The 12,073-nt window shown below is 50.4% G+C and overlaps 3 protein-coding genes across 8 annotated transcripts; 2 read left to right on the top strand and 1 right to left on the bottom strand.

The window, feature by feature from the left end:
- Positions 1 to 854: 854 nt before the first annotated feature.
- On the top strand, positions 855 to 2,939 carry LY6G6D (lymphocyte antigen 6 family member G6D). Its single transcript, XM_021717424.1, has 3 exons — positions 855 to 909; positions 1,015 to 1,161; positions 2,725 to 2,939. Exons 1-3 carry the CDS (start codon positions 855 to 857, stop codon positions 2,937 to 2,939), a joined length of 417 nt encoding a protein of 138 aa, XP_021573099.1.
- A 1,538-nt stretch (positions 2,940 to 4,477) lies between these two features.
- Positions 4,478 to 7,285, bottom strand: LY6G6C (lymphocyte antigen 6 family member G6C). The gene is made up of 3 exons (XM_008067705.2): positions 7,064 to 7,285; positions 5,251 to 5,361; positions 4,478 to 4,792 (listed from the first exon to the last, which is right to left on the bottom strand). The coding sequence occupies exons 1-3, from the start codon at positions 7,113 to 7,115 to the stop codon at positions 4,578 to 4,580; spliced, it is 378 nt and encodes a 125-aa protein (XP_008065896.1). The 5' UTR covers positions 7,116 to 7,285; the 3' UTR covers positions 4,478 to 4,577.
- A 1,157-nt stretch (positions 7,286 to 8,442) lies between these two features.
- On the top strand, positions 8,443 to 10,257 carry MPIG6B (megakaryocyte and platelet inhibitory receptor G6b). Of its 6 annotated transcripts, none has more exons than XM_008067707.2 (6): positions 8,472 to 8,537; positions 8,729 to 9,076; positions 9,229 to 9,319; positions 9,662 to 9,702; positions 9,840 to 9,922; positions 10,046 to 10,257. In XM_008067707.2, the coding sequence occupies exons 1-6, from the start codon at positions 8,477 to 8,479 to the stop codon at positions 10,148 to 10,150; spliced, it is 729 nt and encodes a 242-aa protein (XP_008065898.1). In that variant the 5' UTR covers positions 8,472 to 8,476; the 3' UTR covers positions 10,151 to 10,257. The 6 variants fall into 6 exon arrangements, with proteins under 6 accessions (XP_008065899.1, XP_008065901.1, XP_008065898.1 ...); XM_008067709.2 differs by having other exon boundaries at positions 9,821 to 9,922; positions 10,046 to 10,218; XM_008067708.1 differs by having other exon boundaries at positions 8,443 to 8,537; positions 9,821 to 10,150.
- Positions 10,258 to 12,073: the final 1,816 nt, after the last annotated feature.

Genomic DNA, 12,073 nt, shown 5'->3' on the forward strand with positions numbered 1-12,073 from the left:
CCTCAGCCTTCCAAGTAGCCAGAACTACAGGTGCGCGCTACCATGCCTGGCTAATTTTTTATTTATTGTAGAGACGAGGTCTTGCCAAGTTGCCTGGGCTAGTCTCGAACCCGCGGGCTCAGGCAATCCACTCACCTTGGCCTCTCAAAGTGCTGCGATTACAGACCAAGCCACCAAGCCCGGTCAAAAATTACTTAAGATCTTAAAGAGCTTTTTTAAAATGTGGGTTATATCAACATTTACTATATTAGAAAATAAAACAGGACATTTTAAATAGATATTTGTTGATTCCCTTAAAAAATAAAAATAATAAACCTATTACATGTTAACAATATGGTTTTGTGAAAAATCACTATTATTTCCCAACAATACAGTGATAAGAGTATCATTGCTGTACATTTTTGTGCACATATTTAATGCCAGGTTCAATGGAACATGGCTGGGTTTTCATATCTGCTTCTCATTCCATTTGTTGGAATATGTTGTTTTCACTGAAGTACAATATATGGAGGGAATCAGACCTCACACAGATATGTGGTTCCCTCGAGGGAAGGATCCTTGAGGACCCTCTGAAAGGATCTCAGGGACCCTCAGGGGTTCTTGGGTCTCACTTTCAGAAATGCTGCTGAGGATAAAGGAGTTTGAGGACTCCAGAAGATGCTGAGAGTTTATTGCGGGGAGGTGGGGGGGCATTTCCATCCTCACTTGGGCCCCTGGGGCCTGCTAGGGGAGACTCTTTCCTCCCTTTTTATAGCCCTATAAAGCCCAAAACAAAGGGGATATAAGGCTGGCAGACCAGGGCTGGGGAGGGGGGTGGGCGGGAGGGAGAGGCGCTACTGACACAGGCAGACAAGATGAACCCCCAATTTGTTGGGATCCTGCTCGGCACCCTGCTGGGGGCTGGCTCCGGTAAGCTGTTGGCATCCAGCTAGCCTCTTACACAGGCCATCCTTCTCCTCTGCCAGCTGGCTTCCCCGAGGGCCCAGGTCCAGCTCCTTTTTTTCCTTCTGCCAGGAAACCGAATGAGGTGCTATGACTGCGGTAGAAGCCCCAGCAGCTCCTGCAAAGAGACGGTGACCACCTGTGGCGAGGGCGAACGCTGTGGCTTCCTGGTGCGCAGACCCCAACCAGGTCTGGAACAGATCAAGTTGTCTGAAAACCGTGAGTCCTTAGTTTCTTCCTCTTCTCTCAGTCCTTCCCTGCCTCTAGCCCCACTTCAATCCCTCTGGTTTCCAGAATCTTCCGGGCTCAGTCAGACTCTGGGCAGATGGTGCCACTGTCAGAGTAGAGCAGTCTGTACCCCTTCTGGCTCCTGGCACTGAGCGCCTCAGAAGTCCACAGTCCTTGTGCTTCCACTTCCCCGTCTTTCCTCTCCGGAGGGAATCTCATAGGCCTATCCACTCACAAATGAAAAGCTTTGTTCCTTGAAGACAGGAACCAAAATGTTAAACCAAACTTCAACTTCAACTTTCAGGCATCAGCTAAGGACCAGGGAGGTGTATACATAGCTGCATGCCATATAATGGGTATATAATGCCATATAATGGATATATTTTTTATTATATATATATAGTTTTCAAATAATTTTGTATTGACAGAAAAGTTGCAAAAAATGTCTCCCAGCTTCCCCCAATGCAAACATCTTACATAGTCATAGTACAAATATCAAAATCAGAAAATAACACTAGTACAATGCTACTAATTTACACTTTATTTGATTTAGCCAGTTGTTCCACTCATGTCTTTTTTTGGTTCAGGGTGCAACCAGGATCCCACATTGTATTTAGTTCTCATATCTTCTTAATATCCTCTGATCTGTGCCAGGTCTCATTTTCTTTTGTTTTTGTTTTTTTTTTTGAGTTGGAGTCTCACTCTGTCACCCAGGCTGGAGTGCAGTGGCATGCTCACAGCCACTGCAGCCTTGACCTACTGGGCTCAGGAGATGTTTTTGCCTCAGCCTTCCAAGTAGCTGGAACCACAGGTACATGCTACTGCGTCCAGCTAATTTTTTTATTTATTGTGGAGACGAGCTTTTGTCAAGTTGCCCAGGCTGGTCTTGAACCCTTGGACTCAGGCAATCCTCTTGCCTCCGCCTCCCGAAGTGCTGAGATTACAGGCATGAGACACTGCGCTCAGCCTTCAGTTCTCTGTTTTTCTTGTCTTTCATGATCCAGCACTTTTCAAGATATAGTATTTTATATCCGGGTTTTTAAAAATCATTTTAGGTTGTTTTTATTTACAGAAACCCAATGTACTAAAATTATTATTTATTTTATTTTATAGACAGGGTTTCACTCTGTCTCCCAGGCTAGAGTACAGTGGTGCCATTATAGCTCACCACAGCCTTGAAAATCCTCAAGTTCAAGCAATCCTCCCACCTCAGGTCCTAGAACATTGGGACTACAGGCATGAGCCACTACACCTGGCCTTATCATTATTTTATAGAGTGTCCCTCAATTTGGATTTATCTGATATTTTTTCATAATGAGATTGAGGTCATGCATTTTAGGCAAGAATACTGCAGAAGTAGTGTTGCATCCCTCTCAGTGCTTCACATCAGAAATTCACAATGCCAATGTGTCAACTTTGATAACTTGGTTTCAGGGAGGTGTTTTTTAAGGGACAGAAAATCCCTTTGGGTTCCTTGAAATCACATCTTCTCTGTCACAGAAGGCAAGTCCTAAAGCCAGGAGTCTAACTCCCCAGTTTCATTCTCTCTCTCAGCCTCAGTGACCTTGATTCATCAACATCCAACCTGCGTGGCAGCCCATCATTGCAATCAAGAGGAAACAGAGTCGGTAGGAGATGTGACTTACACAACCCACAGGGACTGCTGCCTCGGAGACCTGTGTAACAGCACCATGACAAGCCATGTGGCTCCTGCATACATCTTGGCTGCAATAGCTGTTGCCCTGGCCTGGCTCTTGCCGGGACTGTAGAGGGTGTTGTGGGAGCAGGGGTAGGGAAGACAGCAAGGGAACAAGGGACATCTGAACATCAAAGATGAGAAGACAAGCTCTCCTCTGAGCCATTAAAATCTATCAACCACCCTAGAACTGACTGGAAAATTCCATCTATCTTTTGTTGATGGGAGGGCTAAGGGGTAATATGGGGCATCCAGGTTCTAGTTCACCAAGCATCAGTCGACTTAGTTGCAATGGTGTAGTCCTTAACCAACTAAATCCCAAAGGACAATGACCCATCTGCCCTAAGCGACTTCTGGATCCTGTTGCTGGGGGGAATCTTCCTTAGCAATGAGGGGAGCAGTCTCTGGGTTGAGTGGGGGTAACTAGGGTTCCATAAGTCTGGTTGTCTGGGTCTCCTTTCTTTTCTTCCTTTTGCAGCTTGGTTCCTGATAGGACTATTATGAATTGAGAAAGGAAATATAAGAACTGTGATAGGAGAGTTGCTTGATGTCCCACTTAGTAACTAGGCCAGGGGAAGCCTCTGACTCTAACCTGAGAGAAAGTGAAGAAAGAGGGTCTCGTTTATCTCTCCTACCCTTTCTGGGGAGCCCTCAAGCCAGGCTGCAGCTTCTTCTTGACAGTGCATCAGGGGTGCAACCTAAATCTAGGATAAGGGTTGTTTTTCCAAACACTGGGGCCTGTGTGCCACCCCCAGGCATTGGCAGGGAGGATGGAAACCTGAGAAACCTGTTCCTCAGCCAGGACGATGACTCAAACCTGTAATCCCAGCGCTTTGGGAGGCTGAGGTGGGAGGATTGCCTGAACCCAGGGGTTCAAGACCAACCTGGGCAACTTGGTGAGACCACATCTCTACAATTAAAAAAAAAAATTAGCTGGGCATGAAGCGAGTGCCTGTAGTTCCAACTACTTGGAAGGCTGAGGCAGAAGGATCGCCTGAGCCCAGCAGGTTGAGGCTGTGGTGGCCGTGAGCATGCCACTGCACTCCAGTCTGGGTGACAGAGTGAGACTCCAACTCAAAAAAAAAAAAAAAAAAAAAAAGCCTCTTCCTCCATTTGCCCCAGCCCAGCTTCCCAGGGAAACTCCCTGAAGGATTCTTGCTTGGGTAAGCATGTGGAGGACTGACACCTAAGTCTTCTGACAATAAATGTACAATTTATCAGACACAGACATTTATTACTCAAAACAGAATGAGGTGGGTATGGGAATGGGGTACATATGGGAACCAGGGCACAGGGAATCAGCCCTGTGCAGTGAGGTCATCAGGTCCTTCCTGGTAGCCTTCAATGGGGACAAGACAAAAGCCCCATTTCAGACCCAGATCCTAATCCCTTCCCAAGCAGGGCACAGAAGAACGCAGAAGGCAAAGTAGGGAGCCCTTCTAGGGGCCAATGGTGGCTCTGGAGTGGTCTAGAGGGAAATGGGAAGAGGCTTGGAAAAAGCAGAGGGGTGGGTGTAGGGGGCGTGGGAGAAATGGGTAGGGAGAGACCACTACGGGGAACTATTTAATTTAAAAAATGGGAAGAGACTGGGAAAAAGCTTTTCAGAGCAAAGGGAGCTAGGGAGAGACCATTTCAGGAAGCTGGGGAGACAGACACAGGAAGATAGGCTCAGGCTAAGGCAGGTAGAGGAGGGGCAACCATGGAGTAGGTCTCAGTGCAGCAGCCAGAAGCCAAGACCAGCTAAGGAGGTGAAGAAGACAAGGGCCAGGGCTGGGGTGGGCCGGGGGGCCGGGCTGTTGCAATTGTCCTTGTTGCAGCAGGTGGTGTTGTAGGTGAGGCCCAGTTTGTTGTTGGTTTGGTTGAAGGCCTCCTTACACGGCTCCTCTGCAGTCCCACAGCGCAGGTTGGAGAAAACCCACATCTTACCTAGAGGTAGGATTGGGCAGAGAGTCAGCCAGGATGGGTACCTGGCATGCCTGCACCCACTTCCTTATCCCATGCACCTGCCCAAGCTTCTTTCCTTCCCAGCTCTGCCCCTGCCCCGCTTCTGTATCTCTTCTCAGTCTAAGCTTCCCTCTTTCACTTCCTTACCTTTACCCCCTCCAATTCTGGTTCTATCACTTGCTGGCCATGAGGACTTGGACCTGTTACTGTCTCTTTGTAAGGCTCATTATGAGAACAGCACCCACATCATCGGGTTGTCATAAACATTAATAGAAACATGCATGTAAAGACATAGGATAGTGCCTGGCATATAATCATCTTAAGCCAAATATTATTGCTGTAATTCTCTGTCCATCTCAGTCTTAGCCCCAGTTGGGCCTCACTCCCAGCCATAGAGTCTCCCACCTGCCCTCACTCCCCACTAAAGAAGAGGATGTTACCGAGGTACACATGTGTTGTCAGGCATTGGTGTCCAGGCTCCAGACGGCAGGACTGCCGGTCCACGCAGCCCAGCACAGGGACCTTGTAGCAGGAGTGGCAGCGAATGTCAGCTGGGGAGACACAAGACAGGCTAAGGTGATGGGGTCTCTTACCTGGGGATAAACTGAGCTGAGGGTAGGGGTGGAGGATGGTGAAGAGTCAATTAAGTAGGTGCTCCAACCTGTTTGGCTGTTTGGTCTGGTAGGGACAGAGCAGGTGAGTGACGCAGTTAAAGTAGAAAGTGGGCAGCAGGTAAGGGTGGAGTTGTTGCTTTGTGAAAGGCCCACACCCTGAGTATCTTCTTTCACTCCACCCTGTTTAAGAATGAGTCAAGAGCAACAGGGCTACAAACAAAAACAGGTGCTGGGGATAGATGGAATGTGAGAGTACCATGGGAGAAGGAATGAGGGTGGCAGGGGAGAAGACAGAAACTTGAAAGAGTGAGAAATATTAAAAATAAAAATCATGGGGGTTACAACACTGTCAGAGATGCCTTGGAAGTTGAGCCTGGCAAGAAAGTCACCTATGACCAGCTTTAGCAATTCACTCCTCATCTTCTGGAGCCGGTAAGAGCGTGGGAAGAGGAATTAGACCTGAACGGAGTCCTCTCACCCCAGAAGCAATTCGTCAGAAAGAAATATCTGGGCGACAGATCATCAGATTCCATCTTAGTACCTTTCCAAGATGGAGAGAGTGGGTGCAGAAGGTGGCACCCCAAAGTTTCTGCTTCAGCTAATTCAAGGTTTGGGCACACAAAGTTTGGTGAAGAAAGGGTTAGTCCGGTTGGGTGCAGTGGCTCACACCTGTAATCTCAGCACTTTGGGAGGTGGAGGCAAGAGGACTGCCTGAGCCCAGGGGTTTGAGACTAGCCTGGGCAACTTGGCAACACCTCATCTCTACAGTAAAAATTAAAAATTAGTCAGGCATGGTGGCACAGGCTTGAAGTTCTGGCTACTTGGAAGGCTGAAGTATAGGGATTGCCTGAGCCCAGCAGGCTGAGGCTGCGGTAGCTGTGAGTGTGCACCACTGCATACCAGCGTGGGAGACAGAGTGAGACTCTGACTCAGAAAAAAAAAAAAAAAAGAAGGGGTCAGTCCAAGAGTGGAGGAGCCTGAGAAGAGATCCTCATTGATTGAAACCCACCTCATTCTGGGAGTGAGCAGCCCTGGCATTCCCTCCCTATAAGGCTCAAGAAAACTCCCTATTTCCACAGGAGTCTCTAAGAAGTCCCTGAAACCACCCAGAAAACTTGCATGTCTGGTAAGAGAAGGGTATGCAATCCAGAATGGGGGCAACAGGGAGGACTGGGAAAGCCCATGGCTGAGGGAATGATGGAGTAGATGGGGAGGGCGGGGTACAAAAGAAGACTGGAGCTGGGTGTGTGGTCTCTGAGAGGACACCCTTTGAGCACAGAAGGTCAGAGAAGACAGGTAAGCTGGATCCTGGAGAAGTACACATTAGGTGAGGCTGGGGAACTGAAAATGAGAGTTTTCAAGAAGGGGGCACCTTGGAGTGGGAAACAGGGGACCCAGAGCTCTGGCAGGTGAGAAAAGTGGGTCTTTCTTGGAGATGGGGAGGACAGATGGAGACCTAGGTCCTTGAGAAATGGAGCAAGGAGCCTATCAGGAAAGCCTGGTCCTGGAGGCACAGGAGAGTTGAGCCAGTTGGGGTGGGTGTGTTTGGGATTCTGAGTAGTGGATAGTGCAGGAGGCAGGACAAGGGTGTAAAGTCCTGATCAGGTGAGCCAGGGCCTTGGAGCTCCCAGGTGCTTACCTGAGACCCAGCAGAACAGAGCAGACAGAATGAGCAGCAGAAGGCCTTTCATGGTGAGGGTCCTGAGAATAGTAGCAGCCTCAACAGCAGCAGATGGAGTAGATTTTCGAGGATCTGGCTCTGGGAGTTGAGTGCCCTTTTTGGAATTTATAATCCCCAAGGCTCCTCCCCACCCTGCCTCTGGTAGCCCCTCCCTCTACATTTATACACACAGCTGACTAGAGGAAAAGACTGGGGAGGGGCTGAGCAGGTCTGGAGTGAGGGTGGGAGAGAGTGATGGGGGAGGATAGTTGCCACTAGTGGTCAACTCCATTGTGGTTCTTGGTTTCAGGCCAAGATGCAGCTCCTGGCCCCCAGCTAGGAGTCCTGACTGCCCAGTCCACTGAAGGAATATCACCAAAGGCCTCTGTGATTTACTGTGGCTATGGTGGTAGCTTCTGCTGGTTCCTAGGAAATGACCAATGGGATGTGATCCAAATTAATTGCCAAATTTGGGTTTCTGGGGGGCACTGGTAGGGGCATCCTGGCAGAAATTGAGAATGGAAGGGGCCAAATTAGTCTTGATTCACCCCCTCCCCTGCTCAGGCACAGGAAGAAGGGTTTGTGACATCACTGAAGGCTTCTGTGATGCCATAACAGCAGAGGTAGGGGCTTGGGTTGTGCCTCCAGGAGAGCCCTGACTGGCTTGCTATAGAGGGCAGCTTCAGTTCCTCCTGAAAGTTCGTGATACCTCAACCAGGGTCCACTTGGGCTTGGTGTGGTCTCAGTTGTTCCATTTCAGTGGCAGAAATTATCCTAGGTGTGGCAGTATGCACCTGCTCTAAACTCCTCCCCAGTCAAAACCTGCCAACTTGGGTGGGGCACCACAGGCCCAGAGGGACAGCGTGGGCACAGAAAGGTGACGTAGAAGGTAAAATAAGAATAGAAATAATAAGATTGCAAGCACTTACATAGTACTTCCATGTGTCAGCCATTGTTCTAGGCAGCTTAGGTGTATTACTTTGTTTAGTTCTCACAATACCCTAAGCGATAGGTGCTTTTACTCCATTTTACAGATGCACAAACAAGCCCAGAGAGGTTAAATGATTGCCCACATCATGCAGCTACTAGATCAGAAAGTCAGAATTTTATCTCAGGTAGTGAAGCTCCAGATTCTCAGCCACCGCTGTGCTGAAGTTAAGCAGGCGAAAAGTGCTTGTGCAAATGGTCCCAGCACACATTTTAAGTGAGCACTGTTGGAGAAGTGTGAGAGTGCCTGCAGGATTCATAAAGTGTCGTTCCCCACTCCCAGCTGGCCGCCCCGCCTCTTCTCTTATCTGAGCCCCCAGACCCTCCCTCCCCCCATCCACCCCCAGCTTCCCTCCGGTTTTCCCCGCTGATTCACTTGCCACCTCTTCCCACCACATCCCAACTATGGCTCTGTTTCTGCAGCTTCTGCCGCTGCTGCTCTTGAGGGCCCAAGGGGACCCGGGGGGTAAGCAAATCCTGGGATAGTTGTGACGGAGCGGGAAAGACTGAGGCAGGGAAGGGGGCGCCTCGGGGTATAGGGATTGTGGTGGAAGATCCAGGACTAGAGGACAGAGGAGAGGTGAAAAAGAGGAGATGGGGTAGGGGGTTGGTTTGCCCTGTGAACCTGCCCTAACCACAACCTCTGGCCTCCCATAGCTTCTCTGGAAGGTGTCCCTGGGGACCGCGTGAATCTCTCCTGCGTAGGGGTTGCGCACCCCATCCGCTGGGCCTGGGCACCCAGCTTCCCAGCCTGCAAGGGCCTGTCCAAAGGACGCCGCCCGATCCTGTGGGCCTCGTCTAGCGGGGCCCCCACCGTGCCTTCCTTCCAGCCCTTCACCGGCCGCCTACGCTCCCTGGATTCTGGTATCCGGCGGCTGGAGCTCCTCTTGAGCGCCGGGGACTCGGGCATTTTTTTCTGCAAGGGCCGCCACGAGGACGAGAGCCGTACGGTGCTTCACGTGCTGGGGGACAGGGCCGACTGCAGGATCCCGGGGCCTACCCACGGTAGGTCCTGGCCTGCGCGCACCGAGGGACGTAATTCCGACACATACCCGGGGAGGGCGGGGGACTTGGCTGGGGGTTCTTGAGCGGGACACCTAGTTCTCTGTCGTCGTACCCCTGACCTCGGCATCCCTTCCCGCCACGCCGTTCCCCAGGGTCCGCGTATCGCCAGCTCCTGATCCCGCTGCTTGGCGCTGGGCTGGCGCTGGGACTGGGAGCGTTGGGCGTGGTCTGGTGGCTGCGCAGGTGAGCACGAGGGGCGGGGCCTGGCTTAATGGAGGCGTGACCAGAGGCGGGGGGCAGAACTGGAACCTTCGCAAATGGTCGGGCTAGATCTGGAGCCCTGGGCGTGGCTTGGAGAAGATGGGCGCGATCAGAATTTGAGAACTCAGCCACCCGCTGGTGAGTGAAGCCCGCGCCAGCGGAAGTGCAGCGGGGTCAGAGCGCGGATAGGAGTATCTGCGGGGGACGAGCCTAAGTTGTTTTCGGGTCTGAACCTACAAGTTGCTGGGCTGTCGTTGGCGCGTCTTGGGGCCGAGAATTCGTAAGACAAGACTGTTGACTCAGACTCCTATATGTCCATTACAGGCGCGCGCCCCCGCACCCGCTTCGACCATTTCCCAGATTTGGTGAGGCTAACTCCATCCCATTTTCCTTCTCCTGCCCGCACATTCTTCACCTCTTAATTCCTGAGTCTGAGCCCTTGATGGGAGCAGACAAGTTGGTCACCTTCTCTCCATCCTTCAGCTCTGTCCCCCCCACATAGCTCCACTCGTGAAAGCAGCCGAGCCCCAGAGGCCAGTAAAGGAGGAGGAGCCCAAGATTCCTGGGGGCCTGGATCAGGAGCCGGTAAGGTCTTGGGGATGGGAAGGGGGCTGGCCAGAACCCCAGAGGAAAGTGGGTCAGTAAAAAGGCCTGGATCCTAAGCGGGACTGCGGAGAGCATCCTGCCTTCCTTCTCTTCCTCCTTCAGAGCCTTCTCTACGCTGACCTGGACTATATGGCTCTCAGAAGGCCCCGCCGGCTGTCCACAGTGGTCCCGGCTGATGGCTCCACCATCTATGCGGTTGTAGTTTGAAGGGACGCCCTTACTCCAAACCTCCCAAGTTGAGGGTTCTCAGCTCCCCATAATCCCTCTCCCCTTCTCGGTCCCTCACCTGGAAGAGGAATGCACCGTGAGATAGAAATGAGCACTAGACTGGGAATCAAGATACCTCTGGGTTCCAGGCTATCTCTGGCTGATCTTGCTCCTTCACTTTATCCCATCTCTCCTAGAACTCCTTCATCGCTGGTGTCCTCTCTAAATAGGATCATGCCCTATCTCCCCATCTGAAGACGTCAATAACTCCCAGATAGTTGCCTTGTATCTTCCCTTCCCTCCCAGTCAAGCTTTTTGAAGCAGGGTCATACACCTGCCTCTTCCATTTTTTTATCCTTCACTCTGTCCCCACGGATAATCTGCTGAAATTGCTCATCTGCTCTCCATAAAAGTGTTAATGATGTCCTAATAGCCACACCCAGTAGACTTTTTTTTTAGCATTCATCTGGCTTGGCCTTTGATTACGCTCCTCTTTAAGCTCTGTTTTTCTTTGCTGCTGGTGTCTTTCTTTTTGGAGTCCTCTTCCTTGCTCCCTATCCCTATAGTATTCCCCATCATGGGTTTGTCCCTTTTTCCTCCTTCCTCATCTTCTGGGAAGTTCTCATCCATAGCCAATCATCAGCCCCCACCTCTGCAAATGACACCCAGAACTCTCTCCAGCTAAGATCTCTGATTTGGGATTTCTGAACTACCTCTCAGACATCCAGCCTGGCTTGCCCCAGGTATTTTGCACCCAGCATGTCCCACCCCTTCTCATTGTCATTTCCCAAGCCATTCAGTCCTCCTCTGCGTTTTCTCTTGATCAACCTAGTTGCCCAAGTCAGAAACTGGGAGTCATGTAGACCTCCTTCCTTTCTCACTCCCACACAATGAGCCATCAAGTTCAGTCTATCTTAACACTATCAAATCCACACCTTCCTTCATGCCCAGCACTGCCACCTGAATGTACTCTTATTTCCTTCCTTGATCACCCACAGCCCCACCTCATACTCCTGCTTTTGCTTTCCTCCCTAAAGTCAGAGAGATCCTTCCCAAATGCTAACTGCTCCTGATAGCCCTTATTTCAGAACTGAAATATTTCTCTCCGTAGCCTTCAGCTCTGTACCTCTAGATGTTGGCTTTGGGTACAAGGTGCTATAGCACTTTGTCCACTGCCCAGGCTCATTTCTGTCACTTCACATGCATACAACACACCAGCCTTAGAGAATTTTCCTCAGCCCACAAATATGCCTTTGCAGTTCCTTCTTGAATTATCCTTTTCCTTTTCCCCCACTACCTGCCTGGCTAATTCTTATTTATTCTCAGGACTCGGTTCAAATGTAGCCTTTTCTGGGAAGCTGTTCCTTACACTCCTTGCCCAAACCTGAATACACTTTGATGCCTTAGGAGTCCCCCTTATTTCCTATAGAAACAGCCTCCTGTGACTTGTTCCATTACAACCTGTATATCAGTTTGTAAGAAATGTTCATGTACTGTGAGTTCCCTGACATCAGGAGACTGACCCTTTTGACATCATTGCTAAGCTTCAGTAAATGAGTAAATGAAAGTCCTTGGAAGCATCATTTCTTTTTCTCTGTCAAATAGGGGTGGACTGGTAATCTACTCTGGCAGGGCGCAGTGGCTCAGCCTGTAATTCCAGCACTTTGGGAGGCCAAGGCAAGAGGATTGCCTGAGCCTGTGGGTTCGAGACCAGCCCAGGCAACTTGGTGAGACCTCGTCTACAACAATCACAAAAACTAGCTGGATGTGGTGGCATATGTCTGTAGTTCCAACTACTTGGAAAGCTGAGGTGAAAGGATCACCTAAGGCCAGCAGATGGAGGCTGTGGTGGCCATGAGCGTGCCACTGCACTCCAGCCTGGGTGACAAGAGTGAGACTCCAATTAAAAGAAAAAAGAAAAAA

This window comes from Carlito syrichta, unplaced genomic scaffold (assembly GCF_000164805.1).
Source record: "Carlito syrichta isolate Samal-C Ts95f unplaced genomic scaffold, Tarsius_syrichta-2.0.1 Scaffold309736, whole genome shotgun sequence".
NCBI classification, from domain to species: Eukaryota; Metazoa; Chordata; class Mammalia; order Primates; family Tarsiidae; genus Carlito; species Carlito syrichta.